General features: G+C 36.9%; 1 protein-coding gene across 1 annotated transcript in view; it reads left to right on the forward strand.

Annotated features, from left to right (window-relative positions):
- Positions 1–20,643, forward strand: part of Focad (focadhesin) — a 279,696-nt gene that overhangs the window by 217,119 nt on the left and 41,934 nt on the right. The window contains exons 25-29 of the mRNA XM_070007985.1: positions 3,395–3,503; positions 6,208–6,324; positions 8,687–8,925; positions 12,206–12,295; positions 19,257–19,404. Of these exons, the coding sequence (XP_069864086.1) occupies positions 3,395–3,503; positions 6,208–6,324; positions 8,687–8,925; positions 12,206–12,295; positions 19,257–19,404 (703 nt within the window). The remainder of the gene's footprint in view (positions 1–3,394; positions 3,504–6,207; positions 6,325–8,686; positions 8,926–12,205; positions 12,296–19,256; positions 19,405–20,643) is intronic.

A 20,643-nucleotide genomic window follows, 5' to 3' on the forward strand; every position in this document is an offset into this window, starting at 1 on the left:
GTGCCCTTTTAGCAAGCATTACTTGAATGTTACCGCCTTGAGGTTTTTTATTTACCTTAAGCCAGTGTTCACTAAGAAAATTATACCCTAATGAAGTTACTCAAAAAAATCTCTTCAGGCTCCTTTGTTAACAAGTTGACTAATTGTTCCTAGCAGTAAGTTACATGCCAATTATTTTTATTTTTTTCTTCCACCATTACCTTGACCTTGTTCCTTCTTAGTCTCCAAGTAACATAGGCACACTTGGACTTAGTGGGTCTCTTGTGTGCTGAGAGGCTGTATCACGTGGAAATATTAAATGCAATCTAGCTTATCTCAGTTAAGATTTGGGAAAAGCAAAAACAAATCACAAAACAAACCCAAATAGGTTAACATGAAATCAAATGAGAATATAAAAACCTGGTCTATCTTTGAGATAGCTTTCTACCAGTACTATATCTTAAGCAGGGACTTCACTGCGATATCTGATCTCACACATAGTAGCCTCCTGTCCTCAGGTCTCTGAATAAAGAAAATGAGAACTGGGGATCCTCATCTGCTCTCATTTCTGTGAGGAGCATTGGCCATCTGTAGACTATATCTGTTGACAAAATGGAAAGAAAACATACAACCTGCTTTTCCAGTCTGGTGAATTACATACAGACCGAAGGGAACTCAGAGATGTGTTGCTGGTGGTGACTGCCTGTTATATAGTCTACGTATATCCTGGTAAAAACAGTGCTGTAACAATTGTAGCCAAATACTTGAGGTTGATAAAACTAGCTAGCAGCTTTCTATTAAACCATAATCTTGCCTTTGGAGGAGTTTTTGCACTTCCCATTTGAAAATTTTATTTCAACAAGACTTTCATCTTCAGATTTGAAAAGCATTACTTCATAATTAATTACCTAAGGAGAGTGGGTTCAAATTCTGAGTAGTATAGAGTATAACTAATTCATGTTCTTATGATATTTACTCTCTTTTTTATCAAGAATTTCAGTCATTTTTTTCAGGCTTTATTTTATTAGAGCAAAATAGTACTAGGCATGACAGAAAGTGAATAGGAAATATACAAGGTCCAGAGGCTGAGGTAGATTTTAGAGCACAGGAAAAAATTCACTGCTGCTTCTTTTAGCTTCTTTCCATTATCTTCCTCCAACCAGGCAAAGATCTCAAACATTGTCATCTAACAGTTTAGCTTTCTACCTTGGTCTTTGACTGCCACTGGCTTGGGCCAGGAAAGAGCTTGTTTTGTTTATAGTTAAATGCAAGATGCAAAACACCAGTCAAGGGTTCAACTGATTTGTTCATTTGAGAGTGCTTTTCAAGCATTTGGGTTAGAGCTAAGGGAGAATTGGAACACAGATAGACCTGATGATTGATGGAAATTTGTTTTCATTGTTATTCATTAAGTAGATATGAACCTAAGGCCAAAAATCCCCAAATGATTGGGTCATTTTGTTAATATGTAACATAATACTTTGTCCCTAAGAAAAGTACCATTGAAACTCATCCTTCCTTGGGCTTTCTAATTAGGTTAATGACATAGGGTTGTTTCAAAGGACAATTTAATTAAAATGTCAGTGGTGTTGCCTAGATAAATACTGTAGCAATGCTGATATGTTATTATGCAAATTAGTCACTGCTGTTTGACTGGCAGGAGATAGTTATTTGAGTAAACGAAATGAGTTTGATTGAAACAGTTATAGATTTCACTGGCCAGCTTCTCTGCAAGTTTGTTTCATTGAGTATACCTAGTGCTTTCTTTCATAAACTACAATTCTGGGCATGTAGAGAATGAAATGTAATCAAGGTACCTTTAGACCCATTTAAAGATTAATGTCCAAATGTTGAACCTGCAGTCAAAGATCTAATTACCAATGGTTTTAAGTACACATTTGTCCCTTTTTAAATAATTCATGTTCGGCTGTATCAAGACCAGTGGAACTTTTGAAATAAAATAACTTGAAGCACAGTTTTAAAACTGAAGCTGGCTGGGGTTTATACATATAATCTTAATTTTCAGGAGGCTGAGATCTGAGGATCAAGGTTTAGAGTCACCATAAACAGAAAAATCTGAGAGACTTAGCTCCAAATAACCAGTAAAAGCCAGAAGTGGAGCTGTGGCTCAAGTGGTAGAACATCAGGAGCAAAAAGCCTGAGCAAGAGTAGGAAGCCAAGTTCAAGCTCCAATACTAGAATGATTGATTGAATGAATGAATGAATTAATTAATTAATTAAAAACTGGGGCTAAACTTTCTCAGAATTTCAGGTTTTAAAAGATAGTATTTTCATCATCTTATGTAGTAATCTTTTTTAGTAAGATTTTATATACAATTTCACATGACCACGTAAGTGTTTTCTGCATGGTACTAAAAATGAAGATCTAATTTACAAATCACTATTTTTTAATCTCTAAATTTCCTAACCTTAATTAATGGCCATTTTGTTTAGGAAAGGCATCAGAATATTTCAGTTATAAGGAAGAAGACAGGAATATCAAGGCTTGAGGTCTGTGCAGCTGAAAAGTTAGGGAAATACTATTTCAAAAAACAAAACAGGGATGGTCTTAATGAATGCAACTTTAGCAACAAAGGAGGTATAGCTGGAAGCATCATGGTACAAGGCCAGTTGCAAACATTACTAAAGCAAACAATGTCTGAGGGCATGGCTACAGTGGTAGAGTACCTGTCTAGCAAGCATAAGGCCTGCTGAAAAAAAAGAAAAAATAAAAATAAATAAAACAAGATACAAGTTGAATACTCCTAACCCACAATGTTTGAGGCTAGAAGTATTTGAGACTTTGATGCCTTACAATTTTTGGAATATTTGCATAGACTTTACCAGTTAAGATTCCCTACTCTAAATATCTGAAATCCAAGATGCTTCAAAATCTGAAACTTTTTGAGCATCATTGCTCAACCTGTGTTAGATAAAAAATATTTAGTTTTAGGTGGGCACTAGGACTCATGACTGTAATCCTAGCTACTCTGGAAGTTGAGATCTAAGAATCCAGATATAAAGCTAGCCGGAACAGCAAAATCTATGAGATTTGTAAGACATAAACTCAAGCCATAAGTGGAGATGTGACCCAACTTGTAGAGCTCCCGCCTTAAGTGAAAAAGCTAAGGGACAGTGCTCAGCCCCTGCATTCAAATCCTGTAGCACGCGCGCGCGCGCACACACACACACACACACACACACACACGCACGCACACACAAATTGTCACTAGTGTCAGGAGAGAAATTGACATGAGGGAGCAAACAGATCTGTATTTATGAGGAATATAAATGAAGGAAAGTGCAGAAATATGTGCTTTTTTGAATTTTTTAATCTCATTTGCGCTCCCATGACCTTTTCCCTTCTTGACTAATGTTTCTAAGTCCTTTCTTGGAATCTTTTCTTTTAAAACAGAGAGAGTCCTGTAGTCAAAGGCAATGCCCTGCTGGCTTTAAGCAGCCTTGCTGTTGTTGCATCCAAACATGAAACCAGCCTCTCCTCAGATTCTGATGGATTCCTGGAGGTGAGTTAGGGTATTTTAAGGCAGGTGGGCTTTGATTATATCTCTTTTAAGCCTGGCTTTAAGGGGCCTGCCTGAAGATTTGCATACAAGATTCAATGCAGTGATTGCAGCACTAAGTTATGCTACTTGATGAGCCTCTACACTGTGAGCCCCACCATCTCCCTGACTTTTGTTTGCTGCTTTTCTGTTTTGCTTTCTCTATCACAGTTAAGTGGTCATTTCCATTTGAAGGTGCCAATTTTATGCAACAGGGGTTGTCTTTTTGTGATTACATCAGTGGTAACTAATCTTAGGAGGTTAACAAGGCTTACTGAAAGTGAACAATGCTGTCAAAAAATGATAAATAAGCAGGGTTTACAAATTGAAAAAAATGTACTTTGCATTTTAATTGTATATGTCAATGATAAAGTGCCTATTCATTTTTGCAAGGCATTTATTTCTTAATTAAACATGTGGAAAGCTGGCCAATGTTCATTTCCAATGTACTTTCTCAGATAATTCATATCTGTCAAAATAAAAAGGCATGGATTTGTTCTTGTTTTAATCTCCATTATCTGGTAGCTATCATTAGCTGGAGACAATATAGCCAAGTGGTTAAAACCATAGGCTTTGGAATAGGAGAGTCCTTCATTTAGTTCTTATTACTTCAACTTATTAGCTCTGTGGCCTCTTTCTAGTAATCCCTTTCAGAGCCTGTTTTCCCATCTGTAAAATCCTAACTAGCCGCTGTGCTTTACATGTAGTAATTCATTTAATCTTTAAAATGAATTACTACATGTAAGGCACAACAGCTGGTAAATACGAAGCTCTCAATAATAGTAACCATTGTTAGCATCTGAGTCACTTCATTGTTTTTTTGCTGTGGAAGTGAGACTTTATTCAGTGTTATTCAGCCTGTCTGTACAAATAGGCCATTTGTATTCTCTTTTCATAGTATCTTCTGGTTGCAAAGAAATCAACTCTGACTCATTTTTTTTTAATAAAAAAAAAAGGATCTGGAAGCCTATGGAGTTGAAGACAAAGCTGGGTTTGGGGGGTAACACGAACTCAATTTTAAGAAGTCCAGACTGTAGGTATTAAGAAAATACTCAGCAGACCATCCTCACTGGGGTAGATTAACTCTTGTCACTTATTATCCTTGCACCAGTTTCTTGTAATTTAGACACCCAGTGTTTTGTGACCACCCTGAGGTAAGACAGGATAGGTTGCTTCATTGTACATGTAAAAAGTTGCTAAATAGTTTAGTAGAGAGAATTTTCCAGAGGACCATATTACTAGAAAACAATAGACAAATGTGTGGCAAGAGCTATAAATGTACTTTACATATAGAGAAGGGGAAGACGCGTAGGGATATTATAAGAATGGTAAAAGTATAATTACTTCACATGTGAATGCTTACTTTGGAACCCAGAATATTATTTTAATAATGAGAAAGGTGAAAATTTTTTTACAGAGGAAGTATTTCCTTTATAGAATATTTTAGTAGAAACCACATAATAAATAGAACTACAACTTAAAAAGTTAAGGCCCTTTTTATTTTTCAGTGCTCTTATTTCTTTGGTGTTAATTATGCTGAACTAGCAGTTGTACAGTTAATTTGTCCTAGAATAACAGAGCTGAGGGGAGGGGGTCTAGCTCGGAGTTTGAAGTCTGGGCTCTCTTGCTCTTTGCCCATCCCCACTTTCAGGAAGCCATGCAGCACAGAGATGGGCTTTGCTTTTATTTTTGATGACTTTACTTTGATGACATCTTTATTTAAGTTTTCATTATTTGATTGAAGTTGAACTTTTCAAACTTCACTCAAGTCTATATATGACTAATAATTAAATATTAAGATGAAGGCCTTATTTGATTCAAGAAATTTTTCCCAAGGAGATACCCACCACTGGATTGACCTTCGTAGTTGGTATCACCTAATATTTCCATGTGAATTAATAAATGCTCATGATATCGGTGGTCATGAATGATTTTTCACAACCAAGGATTTCTTTTAAGTGAATGGAGTTTTCTTACAATTTCTCAAGTGAAGGTCATCATGACACCTATCTGGTAATATTAAGAAGAAATGCTAAAAGTGTTCATAAAACCATTGTAAGTTGGGCTGGGAAGGTGGCTCAGTGGTAGAGCACTCGTCTTGCATGCTCAAGGCCCTGGGTTCAATTCCTCAGCACTACATAAGCAAAAAGAAAAAAGCCGGAAGTGGCGCTGTGGCTCAAGTGGTAGAGTGCTAGCCTTGAGCTGAAGAGCTGAGGGACAGTGCCCAGGCCCAGAGTTCAGGGCCCATGACCGGACCCAAAAAAAAAAAAAAAAAAAAAACATTGTAAGTTGATTGCCTTCTTTGTGAAATGATAACTAATCAAATTGAGAAGTTTTACATCAGTTTTTTTCCCCTACCACATTATTTTACCATGAATCATTGAACAGAGGGGAGTTTTGAAGGGCTGTAGGTGTGTTGTTTTGTAGATTCTATTTTCCCACTTCTGCTGTATTTTGTATTAAAGATAAATCATATTGGGACATAGGTAAAGATATCTATTTGTCAAACATCTGTTCACCTCATGTAGTCCAAGCAGGTGAAGTTTACTTATGAGTAATAACATTGCATTATTTTATACAGAAGGGGATTATACCTTGGATGCCAGAATGCTTAGATGTGTTTCTCTCCTCCGCCCCATTATCATTTCACATTATTCTTCATCTGTAGTTTCAACCTAATTTTCTTCCAATGAGGGAATGGATTTCCATGGTCCTTGATACTCTCCTGGTCATTGTGGATAGCCATTACCAACCCAAAGGACAACTTTTCTCCTGCTTTTATCATGTAAGTGTGAGAAATAAAAATAATAATAATAATAAGAAAAGCCAAGAGTTGATTCTTCGACATCAACTACTGTCATGTATCATCCATAATGTGGTAATATAGTATGATTCTCAACTTTGGTTGTTACTGGGAAATTTCAGTGTATGTGTGCATGTGTGTGAATGGTGACTAGACAATGTAGGTATAGAAAAAAACTGATTTGTAGGTCCATCTCCAATTTAACTGCTCTGAGATATGCCATCACCAGCATTTTGAAAGCTCTCTAGGCTTCTCTGATGTGTAGTCAGAGCCAAGAACTACTGTTACAGTAGGACATATATTGTCTGAATTGTGAGAGATTCAGAGTTTTTAGTTATGTTTTATTTTGGGATTTCTTTGGATCTTTTTGTCCTTATTTATATGTAATAATCACAGCTCCAGATTTTTTTCTTTACTTGTTTTGTAGATGTTGACTTCGCAACCTTTATTTTTGTTTTCTGTACTAATCAAATGAAAGTAATAAATACTGATTTGCTGACTTTCTGAAAGATTGTGAGGACCAGTTTATTTCAACTATGTTAAAAAGAACTGTTTTAAAATAGTGAAATACTCTGTGAATACAAAACAATGTTGTCATTGGCCATACCAAAAAAAAAAAAACGGACCTGCTACCCACAATGATTTTCCATCCTGATGCTATATTCTGATACTTGGAGCACCATGAAAACATACTCCTTTGTTTAATTTTCCATCTATTAGAGTTAGGGTATGCTTTCTTTCTGCATCTGCGTAGAATTACTTTGGTTCTACCTTATTGGTATCATTGCTGAAGGAATTATAGTAATCATGAGACAGTCAGCTGAGTGGCCGAGGATTAGAGTTGATTTGAATAAAAATATTGCCCAGATCCTGAACTGTTGCTAAGATCACAAATTTAGACTGAAATCCAACGCCTATAGTCCTCTCTGTACATCGTGTGTGCCTCTGACCTCTTGCCCATGGGAGGACCTGGTATGTATTCATCTGGGACTTTGGATCTGGTATTATATTTTTATTTATAGTTCAAGATAAAAAAATGACTTCTCAGATAATATGGAATTGAACTGAAAAGTAGATTTTACTCAAAGAAATAATTTCTTCATGCTGATTTGCTCAACTTGTTTAGAACTTTATGGAGTCTTTTGCAGTAACTATCTGACTCAGACTTTCACTGGAACAGGACATTGTGTGAGATTCCTAACAATCTGGCTTAGTTCTTATGAACCAATAAGGAAACCTCTTTACTAGCTAGCTTGTGTTGCCTCTTACCTTTGTGATTTTTATGTGATTGTGCTTTTCAAAGCTCTGCTTCAAAAGTCACTTCCTTTATTTCCTGTGCTGTAGCAGCTGAGTCATTTTCAGTAACATTGCCATTTGAAAGTGCTATATTAACTTAAGAATGTAACTTAGTGCATGTCTGATTTTTATCCTTTAAGCGAGCTTAGAAAAGGAGTCAGCAGAGAATTAAAAACACATTTTAGTTGCTTTGATTGTCACAGACAACTCTGTCTTTATGGCATGTCTGAAATTTTGAAATGAGTAATAGTGAGGAGTGATAGACGGGCTTTCTCTTCCACTTGAGACACATAGATAAATGTGTAGAATGTCTGGTCGAGCTGACATGAAATTCTTGTAGAAGCTTTTCAAATTTAGCCATCCTGTCATTTTATTAGGGTTGTTACTCATTTCTTTACCCATAATTACATATCGGATGGAGCATATAGAGCTCTCCATTTCATTTTGAATAGCTAGTTATTGCTTTGTAACCAGAGGCTTTTAGGATTTCAACTTCCTTTTTAATTAAAAGGAATTAACCCCCTGTAGGAAATAATCCATCTACTTGGAAGTATTCCCACCAAAATTTTTGGGAGATGTGCCAGTAGATCTTTGAGCTAAACTTAACACACAGTTCTCTACACTAAACTATACTTTTTTTCCCTTCTATTTTTTTTCTGTCTTTTCTTGAACATTCTTACTTTCTGGGCATCTATAACATGGCTTGGATGTTTGTCCAAGTTCAGATACCTTCACTGTTCATTTTTCAATATGTGTACATGTGGGCTTTTAAAAACACTGAAATTCTTTCAGTATATTAAAAGAATTCATGACCTCTAGGCATAAGGAACTTGTCATTTTCTTTTTCAGATTTAAAGAGACATAATTAGTTAAGTGACTTGATTAGCAAATTGTTTCATTGAGTAAAAACAAACTGGAGCCAACACATTTAGTGGAGACAAATGTGAAAAAAACCTTGTATTTCTATGTAGTGCTTTTGTGGGAGGTATGCCTCCTTTATGCTTTAAACAAAAGGCTAACCCGGTTTTCTTCCTTTGGCATGTCCTAGAAATCGTATTCTGGTGAAAACACAGCTAGTGCCATTGCCCGTTCTGCCGCTGCCACGGCTTTGTCTCTCCTTGTGCCAGTTTTCATTATCTCTTGCAAAGAGAAGGTTGAGGAAATCCTGAACATGCTGACTGCCAGGTTACCTGGGAAACCGAGTGCTGATGAATCTCAAGCCGTGCAAATCCACATGGGCCTTGCTTTGGGGATGTTTCTCTCTCGCTTGTGTGAAGAGAAACTCAGGTACAGTTTATTAAAATATTCCTACCTTTCTTTTTGGTGAATTAAGCGAAGCATTTTGCATACTTACACAGTCATACCTAAACAATGTATCTGATTAATGTGTGGCTACTGAACTTTTTGAGATGGGCAAGTTGATCCTTTGTTCTCCCTTATGAGTGAATTAGTCTGTCTAAAATAGCATCATATAGATGGCGTGCATTGTAAGGATTAATGAATTCAGCTGATTGGTTACTTGAAAGTCATTTTCTGCTAAGAGGAAAAACTCAAGTACATTTGTATTATAGGCAGCTGCAAAAATCTAATCTCATGGTACTATAAGTAAAAAAGAAGCTTCTTTTTTATTATTTGTAGGCAATGAAAATACTGATTTAAAAAAAAATTTATATCATTGTAAAATGGGAGGAAAGGACTGGAGCATCCCTTGTGCCTGAGGGGTGTTGGAAATCACTGGATCACCAGAGAACTGCATGTACCCAGCTTTAAGTACTACTTTCATCCTGTGCCCTGGCTACATTTTAATAATCCGTAAAGAGTCTTAATCTGTGCATATTATACTGTGTGCTTTATTCAGTGTGATTGCTTGTTTAGGGGACTTTATCCTTGAATAAAGCTAATGGAATATCAAAAGACCCAGGTGGAAAATTCCACTAAATGGAAAAGCTTTCTTGTTCACGAATCTCTTCCAGTTCTTTGTACTGTTTATGCTTTATTTTATAACAAACCTTAGAATTCTATATATCCAGATTGATTACAGTGTGATCCAACATGAATATTTGGTAGTCATGAATATTTTGATGCCAGTGACTTAGAATTTAACCCCATTTTCCTGCATAGGAAATAGGATAATAGGGGGAGGCATCCTGCTGTGATGTTAGATGTCTTTAAACTCCCTTGGTTGCCAGACAGTAGTGGTTCAAAAGTGAAAATCTGGTGTTGATGTGAGGAAACCAGCTGATAGAATATCACATGTAGAATCTAGTTTAAAACTAACAAAGTTAGTGTTTGTAATTTATATCATTTTGTATAAACACTGATAGGTGAAGCTCTTATGAGAATCGCTATTGATCTGGGAAAGTCATATTTCAGATGATCATTTTCAGCTTTTGAAAACATCTGTCAGAAGACTGGGATGATTGGCTTAGACTCTGCAATCATAAATGGAGCATGAGCAGAAAACTCATTTTGTCCTGTCCACTAGCATTAATACATATTGGCTGGCTCTAGATGGAAAAAAAAAATCTGCCCTTTGCCTAGGAATTGACTATTTCAGAGAAAGAGAGAGAGAGAGAGAGAGAGAGAGAGAGAGAGAGAGAGAGAGAGAGAGAGAGAGAGAGAGAGAGAGAGAGAGAGAGAGAGAGAGAGAGAGAGAGAGTTTGAACATAAGGTATTTTTACAGACAAAACTTCACAGTGCATTTTTGCTGCTTTGTTACTATGCTACAAATGACAGGCTTTTCACCATCTGTGTTCAAGCTCCTTCTTCAGGATCCTATCAAGCAACATGTTTTACAACTAAAAATGAGCTGTGGCAGTTTCATTTCAGGCAATTCATTTCATCCTATCCTGGCTCTGGCTCTTTTTATCACTAACTTATGATGAGACAGTGCCCATTTTAGGGTTGACAAACTTGCATTTGATGTTAATTTCATCATGCTATGTAGAAAATCCTGTGGTGATTCCTCCAACCCAGTCGTCTCTTTTTCTTAGATGCTATTGTACTCCTGTGTATCTTATTTGAATTATACCAGCAAAAAAACTCGGGGCAAAGATATCAAGAAGTTCTTTCCATGACTGAGTAAATGCAGAATAAATGCAGAGTTTAACGTTACCTGTTGTTCCTTGTTTGATAGCATTCTTCTTCAGGCCCATGTAATTATCCATGGTTCCCACCTTCCCAGTTTTTTGCAGTAGAGGAAACCAGCCTTGAACTAATAGAGGTTCTACTAGATAATTAGTGTTGCTATAGAATGACAGTTTGGGGGAAAGTTTCTTTGTTTTTTTTTTTTTTTTTTTTTTTTTAAATCAAGATAACTGTTTTGAGGTCTGTTATTGTCTCTGAGCAGTCAATAATATCAAATGACCACTTTGGACCAGAATTAGGATAGTACATTGGTTCCAGAGAATGAAAAAAATCACTTTGTAGAAGAGAATTGTGACAATCAGTCCACTAAGGCCTTTGAAAAGGCTTCCTGAATTTAAATTCCAATCAGAAGAGTGTATTATCCTAAGCCCAACCCCCACAGTTAATAAGTATGATCGCCTTAACATTTGTTTAGCATACTTAAGTGTATTTCCCTCCAGAAAACAACTCTAATCAGACAGTGAGTTAAAGCTATTATATCTGTGTATTTGGGTGAATGCATATGTATTTCTTTAATGATAAAACATAATCCTTCATCTTGGGTGGCATTGCTGTAGTGTTGGTTGTGAAAAGATGTTACTTAGAGTACTCTAGGGCTAGTTGACATTCCAAGGTCTGCCCTTCACCTAGGCTGATCTGAGGCAGCAGTCTGCAAGCTGAGATGCAGTTCCTCTGGATGATCAAGTGTCAGTGATGATCAGGTATCAGTGAGGAAGTCACTCTGTGCCTAAAGAACCAGTCATGGAGCCTCCTAAGTTGTATTTTGCTAAACGGGTCTTTGTTCTTCCTAAGATAATTACAAAACAACAACACTATTATATAAAGGTAGAAAATGATAGGGCTGTGGTTTTTCCCTCTTTACTGCATAAGTAAAGGAATAGAATGTATCGCCTGTATGATGGAGACATGCAATTAGAAGTGACAGTCTTTACAATGAAGAAGTTTGGAATAACTATTGACCTTGTCACTTAAGAGGTTAATATTTTATAAGAAATTACTCTTGCATTCTTAGAAATATTTGCAGTTTTGACTTAGATTTTTATCTTTTATTTGAATATTCTGAAAAAAGTTAAAAGGAGTTTTAGAGGTTATTGTTTTATAAGTGGTTATATTCTTTAGAAACCAAAATTATTGACTAATTTATCTGATTATCTGATTCAATTTGTCTAGAAAATAAGCATGTGTGAATCATCAATACACTGTTATTGTTTACTTTTTTGTAAAGAAATTCTGGTGTTTCCAGAAGAATATCGACAGGGAACTTTTTTTCTTTTTATTATCTTTAAGGAGTTGTATAAAGGAATTGCCATTTAACAAAGCAGTTTATGATATATCTTGATCAACAGGGAAGATTTTACCTTAAGAGCTTTGAACAGTTGAATGATTATTGATTTGTTTCCCTCCCTTGAACATTATCTAGTGATATATCTGGCCAACAGATGAACCTTCTCCTGATGAAGTCCTTGGATGCCCTGGAAAACTGCTGCTTTGACACCACTCTTGAATACAAGTATGTTGTCTCCATTTCCTCTCAAACAGATCCTTTGATACCTACTGGCTCCCCTTCTGCCACAGTCTTGTTCATTATGGCAGAGTGGGAACCAGTCTGATCTTGAATTCCTTTGCAGGGTTTTCATTACCTTTCACTATGGTAGTTGGCTTAAATATGGAATAACAAATATCATTTCCTAACTTAGTCTTTATTTCTAAGACATTACTTTTGTTTTATACTAACTTATCAATGAGGTGTATGGACCTTGAATATCTGACTTAACTTTTTCTTCAGAATCTGATGAAATCACTTGAATTTGATTGGCTTAAGGGACTTTGATGATTTACATTTTCCATAAATTCATTGACTGAGAAACTAAAATGAAAGCAAACATTTATTATACTAATGAATTTTATCCTATTTCTCATTAATGGGTCCTCTGCACTCCAGATTTGATGCTTTTAAAATATTTTGTGTTTTAATCTTAATATTTAAAATTTGTTGTGAAAGGAAACAAATCATAAAAGAATAAAAACTATATTATGCACATGCATTTAGTAACATTTAATGTTTCAATTAGTTTATGCAACTTGTGGGTAAAATAATGTGATTTTGTTAAGCTTTCTAAAATTCTGACACCATTAAGAATCTACATTGTACCTATGTGAACTATTATGTTTGGAACCTCAGATCTGAATTCTCTGGGATGTATTTTTTTCTACAAAACAACAAACTACAAGCACTAATCTCCTTTATTAACTGTTTACTGTTTATTATGTTACTTGTTTTTACTGTTTATTAGTTATATTTATTATTTTGCTATTTACCTTTTACTATTACAGCCAATTTTAATCAATGCTTACTTTTCTAGACTTTAAAAACTTATGACTTAAAATTACATCTATGTCAGGTGCTAGTGGCTCATGCTTATAATCCTAGCTACTCAGGAGGCTGAAATCTCAGGATCATGGTTCAAAGCCATCCTGAACAGGAAAGTCTATGAGACTCTTATCTCCAGTTAACTGCCAGGAAACCAGAAGTGGTGCTATGGCTCAGAGTGCTAGAGTGCTAGACTTGAGCAACAAAGCTCAGAGTTCAAGCCCAATGACTAACAATAATAATAGTGATGATGATGATGATGATGATGAAACTACATCGATACTGTCTAGTGTGTTTGAAGTAACAAAAGAATAAATGAAATGCTAAAGTACCTGAATGCATAACAGATTTCATCAGAGTAAACAAGTTCACGCATCTACTTAGTAGGTGGTACTCATGAGATATAGGTGGTACTCATGAGATCTTGACCTTATACAGGCTAAGATTGGGTAAGGACCATGGATACTCACCAAGCTCAAGAAATACTGTAAGAATCAAGTGACACAAGTATGGTCTGGATATGGGAAAAAGGATTTGGGTGGCATAGTTAAAAACCCTTGAATGTAGAAAATGAATTATGGGATGGTTAACACTATTTATGAAGGGTTGAGATTCTGAATCTAATATGTGTATTATATTACTGTTTACAACCAAAAATAACATAAGATCTTTCTCTTTCTTCCTCCTTTCCTTTCTTTCCTCCCTCTCCCTATTCTCCCTCTCTCTTTATTCTGCCCTTTCCTCATGTCTTCCTTCCTCTCTTTCTTCCCCTCTCCCTCTTTCCTCCTCCTCCCCTCCACTGCTTTCTTCTTCCTGCCCCCAATATGTTAATCAGAACTGTGCTTAGGATATTAAAAAGTTGAGGAAAATTGCAATTTCAATGCTGCTAACTTTCAGCCAGTTACAATAGTCAGGAATAACTTTCATATGTGGTCCCCATTAGTTTTCAAAAAGTTGTTTTAATGTAAGGATTACAGAGAGAAATAAATTATCCACAGTATAGGTAGTTATGCACTTAGTAACTTCACATGTCTACATATATCTTACTTTAGTTTTGTTAGTAATAAGATGGTTATTTCTTCATTCTTTTTTATCTTCTTTCTTGACTCTTACCTTCTTAATGTCTGAGAGTGTGTTGAACCTGGATGGGGAACTAATCCTGCAGAAGACAGGGGAATAGGATCATCAGAAACTTTTATTTCCATTTACTGAAAACTTCCTTCACTGACAGTTAAAAGCACAAGGCCTTGGGGCTGGGAAGGTGGTTCAGTGGTAGAGCGCTTGCCTTGCATGCCTGAGGCCCTGGGTTCGATTCCTCAGCACCACATAAGCAAAAAGAAAAAAAAAGCCGGAAGTGGCTCAAGTGGTAAAGCGCTAGCCTTGAGCTGAAGAGCTGAGGGACAGCGCCCAGGCCCAGAGTTCAGGCCCCACGACCTGCCCCCCCCCCAAAAAAAAAGGCCTTCAAGAAGCCCTTCCTTTACTTTCCTGTTATTCTTACAATAAAGTTAGTATTTTGTCATTCCTGATTCTCTTTGAGTTTACAGTGTGGGGAACCCTTGCCTTTTCCTTTCCTTTGTATGAGGGTTTGAACCTAGGACCTTATACCTGCTAGGTAAGTACTTTAGCACATGGGCCACACCTCAAGCCTTTTTGACTTTGGGTTATTTCAGATAGGGTCTCTTTCTTTTTGGTGGAGCTTGCCTTGGTCCTCAGTCTTGCTACCTATGCTTCCTGTGTAGCCGGGATTACAAATATAAACTGCTATGCCCAGGTTGTTCATAGACATGGGTAGGACTTTTTGCCTGGGCTGGTATTGAGACTTGATTTTCCTGCTTACTGAGTAGCTGAGATTACAAGTGCACCAGGCTGGAGAACACATGTCAATGTAAAAAAACAACTTAACACTTGACAGTATGGTATTTATTATTTTTTTCTGACATGCAAGTATTGCCTTCCATTTAAAAACAAACAACAGCGAACCTGCTGTTGTAACTAGGTCCAGGCTTGAATGTTTGACACACAGCATAAAATATTCCTCTGTCTAATGAAATTGCAGGAGTCTAGGACAGTCCTACCTCCAGTCAAAAAGTGGAAGTGTTACTACTATGAGATTGGTGTTGGAAATGGAAGCATGCTACCTACGTTAAGTGACAGATTTCACCCAGAGCAAATTCACCATGCTTCCCGGATTTAATGGGCCTGTCCTTGCTGAAATAGCCTAGCAACCTGGGCTGACTAGTGTGTGGTCCTTATCATTAACATTTTGCTGCCATCTAGTGTTTCCTTGTTTGCCATTGCAGTCCTCACAGCTGTCCACATGCTATATCCATCAAGGACTTGAGAGTAGGCTAATTACTATTGAGCTTTTACAAGTACAATAACATTTGTATAGCAGTTTGTAAAGAGCAAACTGCTATACAGTGTTGAATGTCATTAGAACTAATTATTAGATGACCTTGCACTTATTCTGCAATATTGCCATCAATTACAGGGATTTCAACATTCATTTATTGTTAGTTTCGAGGAATGTATCATATCTCAGTTGACATAACAACAAATGTGTTGGAATTGCTTTGCTTTTCAGAATTTCTTTTTTGCTATTGATATTTAAGTATATTCAGAGCAAATCAGTAATGACATATAGGATAGAAATTTAAAACATAGAAACTCTTTTAATAATCTTTATTTTTTACTAATTTTTAACTTTCTTGTAGACAATTTATACTAACAATTCCAGAGTCTCAGTTTTGTACCTAAGATCATAATTTTTTCATGTGTTAGAGATATCAACAGTTAAGTATTTGTTTTCAATGGACAAAAAAAGTGAATGCTACCATTGCCCAAGATTTTATTTGTTGATAAAGAATATAAGATGAGGTAAATGTTTGGAGCTAATCACCTGGGTACTCTTCAAGACTTACAACAAAAATAAACACATTAAAATAAAGAAGATTTGGGAATTAGAAGGAATCAAGTGCTGAGATACTTTCTAACTACATGCTGGTAGTTAAGAAAAAGTAGAAGAGAACTAGTAGATGACTAATTGGTTATCTGTATATGGAATGAAAAGACTAAATGTCAAGATCTGAGCTGAGAACATCTGAGGATATTACTCTATCATTTATGTTGTCACATGCATATCCATACATAGATTACCCAAGTAGATTAAGTTATATGGTAGTTACAAATAGACTTGTAAAATTGCCAGAGAATGGTGGCTGCTATGAACATTTTTATGTAACTGTGGGCTAGCAACTCATATGTTATTGTTTTTAAGTTTTTCTACCTATATACCTTGAGATGCTAAGGGGTAACCTTTGGTCCAGGGGACAGAGATTTTTGTGAGTCCAGGATACATTAAAAAAAATAGGATCTAAACACTCACCTGTTTATTGAGGAAGATGAACCCCAGTTCTTCTTTTTTTTTTTTTTTTGTTTGGTTGGTTGTGGGGCTTGAACTCTCGGCTTAGATACTGTCCCTGCGCTCTTCAGCTCAAGGCGAGCGCTCTACCACTTGAGCCACAGCACCACTTCTGGTTTCCTAGTGGTTTATTGGAGATAAGAGTCTCACGGACTTTCCTGCCCGGACTGGCTTTGAACCGCAATCCTCAGATCTCAGCCTTCTCAGTAGCTAGGATTACACGTGTGAGCCACCAGCACCCTGTTCCTAGTTCTTATTTACCATATCCATCTTTCTTATTCTGGCAAAAAGTAGAATTTTCATGATTAAACTTTAGATGTATGTTCAGTGAATTTGAGCATGTGTAACTTTTGCCTCAGTCTAAACATAAGCATGAGGTTTGTATTGGGAGTAGAGTGGGATGGGGTGAGTTCAGTAGATCTTCTGTATTGCTCTGGCTCTCTTTAAATCCTTCATATGGTCACTTCATCATTCAGTAAATATCAACCAAGGGCTTGTATTCTAGTGCCTTAGATACTGTAGTGAGGATAAACAGAAAAGTTCCTCATCTTCATGAAACTTTCAGGTTAGGGAACAGATACAAATCAAATGATTTTCCCCCTCCCAAATAATCTCCATCAGAATGTTTTAGGTACCAGAGGTTCACCCCCTGTAATCCTAGCTACAGAAAGACTGAGAGCTGGAGGATCAAGGTTTAAAGCCAGTCCAAGCAGAAAAATTGGTGAGACTTCTGAGTTCAAGGCACAGTATAAGCACAGGGAAAACAAACAAACAAAGCAATTACAATTAAAGTTGTAGAAAGTACAAGGTGGGTCTATGGGGCAATAGTAAAGAGTTTTCTACAGGGCTAGGGAAGGTGTCCCTTTTGTAATATTTGAAATCTTAAGCATAAGGAAAGGTAACAGTCAAATTTGTCAAAAAAATTAATCAAGGTGTGTCTAATTATATATGTGATCTAATTCTATCATTTTTATATACATTAATATACAAGATAGCTAAGAAGCTTCCCTGTGTTCCCTGTGAACAAAGGCTCTAAATGTTCTAAACCTATACTAGTGAAGAGGCGCCTTTCCTCCAAGAAATGTGATTTATCAGAAAGCTTGGATGTTAGATACTGCTTTAACTGGTTGGAAAGCATTATGCTAGTTGAGCTTGTTAGGTTCATGTAAGCTGTAGCAGCGGTCCTGCCTGACTAATGATGGATGATTGCTTTACAAAGGATATCCTAATGGCAGAAGTTCTGTAGTAGAAACTGGAAAAACCTACTTAGACATCCCATCATGATGTCAACAACATAAAGAGGGTCCTTGGGCTTGGCAGAAGGTGGGGAACCCATACTAGTCAAATCCTGCTGAAATCTTTCTATGTGTACTTGAGCAAACTCTGAAGCCTGTCTATTCTATTGAGGCTCTACTGTCAGATGTGGATACACAGAGGTTTGGGGAAGTAACTAATATGTTCATAAAATGAAGAAGGGTCTCTATGCCAGCCTAGGGTATAGACCCTATGTAGAGAAGTATGACATCCCATGTGGACATTAAAATATGTTAGTGGAGAAATGCCCTGGAATACACTTCTGAGGGACTTAGATCATGACAAGAGGTAAGCCAAATCAGAGCCCAGACAATTTCTGGGAAGAAAAAAAAAGCCAGCAACAATGATGGCAAAAACTTTACAAAGTAAAAAATGATCACAAGCTGCATTATCTTATCATAGCTTAAAGTTTTCTGAGAGAACAATTCTTTTCTTTAAATGCTATGTATTCTTTTAGGAGAATTGGGGCACAAAGACCCAGATTCCAATTGAATTGTCACATGGGGTAACTTTTGACAAGCCTGTCATTTGTCCATTTTCTCTTCTGACCCAGTGGTACTCTGAGAGATCAGAGGGGAGAGAAGGATTAATGTCATTGTGCACAGATGAATACACAGTTTCTTTAAAAAAGAAATTCCACTTGTTGAAGTTGACTAGGAAACATGAAGCACTTAGCTATGCCTCTAACCATGCCTTGCATTGATATCCTCAGCTCATGAAGAAATTTAGACTTTTTTCTCTTTGTGTAGATACTGAGAATGCACTCAACATAGGTGGCTGCAAAGAGGGCTATAGCTTTTCTGTCAGGGAAGAAATAAAGCTGATTTATCTTCCTTGTCATTGTAGAGTTTAAGTCAAGCTGTCCCATGGATTTGGTTTTTGTCTGGAAGATACCCAATTCTAGTACAGGCCATGGATGCCTATTTTTGTTTTTGTTGCTGTGCCAGTACTGGGGCTTGAACTTAGTGCTTGGGCATTGTCCCTTGGTTTTTCCCTCAAGGCTAGAACTCATGTATTTCAGCCACAACTCCAGTTCTGGCTTTTGCTGGTTAATTGGAGATAAAGAATCTCTCAAATTGCTGCCCAGGCTGGCTTTGAATAGCCTCCTGCGTAGCTAGGATTATGGGCATGAGCCACCCAATGCCTGGCCTTGGATACCTATTTTGATAGAAATTTTTTCCCATTGAGGAGAGACCAGGTCAGGCTATACCTCTCATGAATCATGGGGCACAGTTCCATGTTTGTTATATGTCCTGCCATCTCATCTCTGAGTTAAATTTTCAGAGTATTATAAATTTTTGTGGTAAGTACAGAGTAGTGTAGATTTCTTGCGATTCTAACACCTCATCTTTTTGGGCATCCAAGCACCGGCTGTATATTGGGAGTTGGACTTGTACTGTCCCTCATGAGCCACAGCAGCCAAATGGAGTCGCGTGTTCATGTGGCAGCATCACTTCGGAAGTTGTCTGCTTACCTCGATGACAGCAGGAGCCAGAGTAGGACGTTTCAGGAGGTAGGAGAGAAAGTTTCCATTTTGCTTCTCTTGGCTACCTTCTGTTTTCTTGCTTTTCTTTATTTTCTAGCTTCTTTTATTTTTGATAACTTGGTAAATTAAATTCTTTCTCAATTTCAAGTGCAGTAAGGAGAAAAAACTGAGAGGCAAGCCACCTGTATTAGATCATGAGGTTTTCAAATTGTGTGGCTATATAAATCAACCTAGACTTAAATGTGGCATAGGAGATAAGAACCTTTAGTGAATACAAGAAACCTAAGTCAGCATCACTTGAAGCCACTTGCTAAGAAGAGCTGCAATTTCTGGAAGAAGGTTAAAAGGGGATTTTTAGAACTATACTCGAGCAAAATGTAAGTTGAAAAAATAGCTAGGAATAAGCTCAAGAAACTGCAGGTTGAAAGGCATTTGATTTTTTTTTCTTTAAAGCCCACTAGCATGAAAACTTATTGAGGACACTTCTTTTACTGTACTGATTGCAAATTGGAATTTGGAATTGGATTTTATGGGCAGCCTATGTGTGTTAGCCATATCTAGATGGAATATTCTGGACGTGTGCTGTGCTTGTCTCTGCTGTGTCCAGGTGAAGCTGCGCTGCCTGTGCTCTGCTTGGGAGGAGCAGGGGATGACCTCGTAGCCTGGCCAGACTCTCCCTCTCATTAGAGCAGCTTCTGTTTCATTCCCGCCTGCCCATGAGCTATTGATGGGCACATAATAGTTGCTGTGTTTCCCTGCTTAGCTCCTGCACTTTCAGCAATAGGTCCTGTTGAATTGGTGAATTTCTTTGGGGCACCAAGGGTTGATGTTTTGTTCTAAACTTGCACTAAATTTCCATTTTTAAGGTAGTGTAGAGCATAATTCAAAAATACATATTTCTACAAGATGAAGGAGAAAATCTTGTGGCCGAGGAACATTTGATTAATAAGGAAAAAAGGTTTTTACAACTGATACATGTCTGCCTTGATGGTTTATTAATAAGACCAAAAGCAAACAGGTTTGTTGTTTTTCTCCTCTGATGTTTTTTATACAGTTTCTATCACGGAAACTGCCTATATTTTTTTCACGCATCAAATAGTGTTCAGAGTTGAATTTTCCCCTGCATCAAAACAACATCCTGAGAAAGAAAGGTTATATTGTGAACATATAAGGTAGCAGGAAGAGGATGATTTGCTTTGATTTGCAGAAATTGAGACTCAGATTAAGTGACTTGCTCAGTTACTTAGCTGATAAATGGTTAATATG

This window comes from Dipodomys merriami, unplaced genomic scaffold, assembly GCF_024711535.1.
Source record: "Dipodomys merriami isolate MVZ:Mamm:240054 unplaced genomic scaffold, mDipMer1.0.p SCAF_11, whole genome shotgun sequence".
Taxonomy (NCBI): Eukaryota; Metazoa; Chordata; class Mammalia; order Rodentia; family Heteromyidae; genus Dipodomys; species Dipodomys merriami.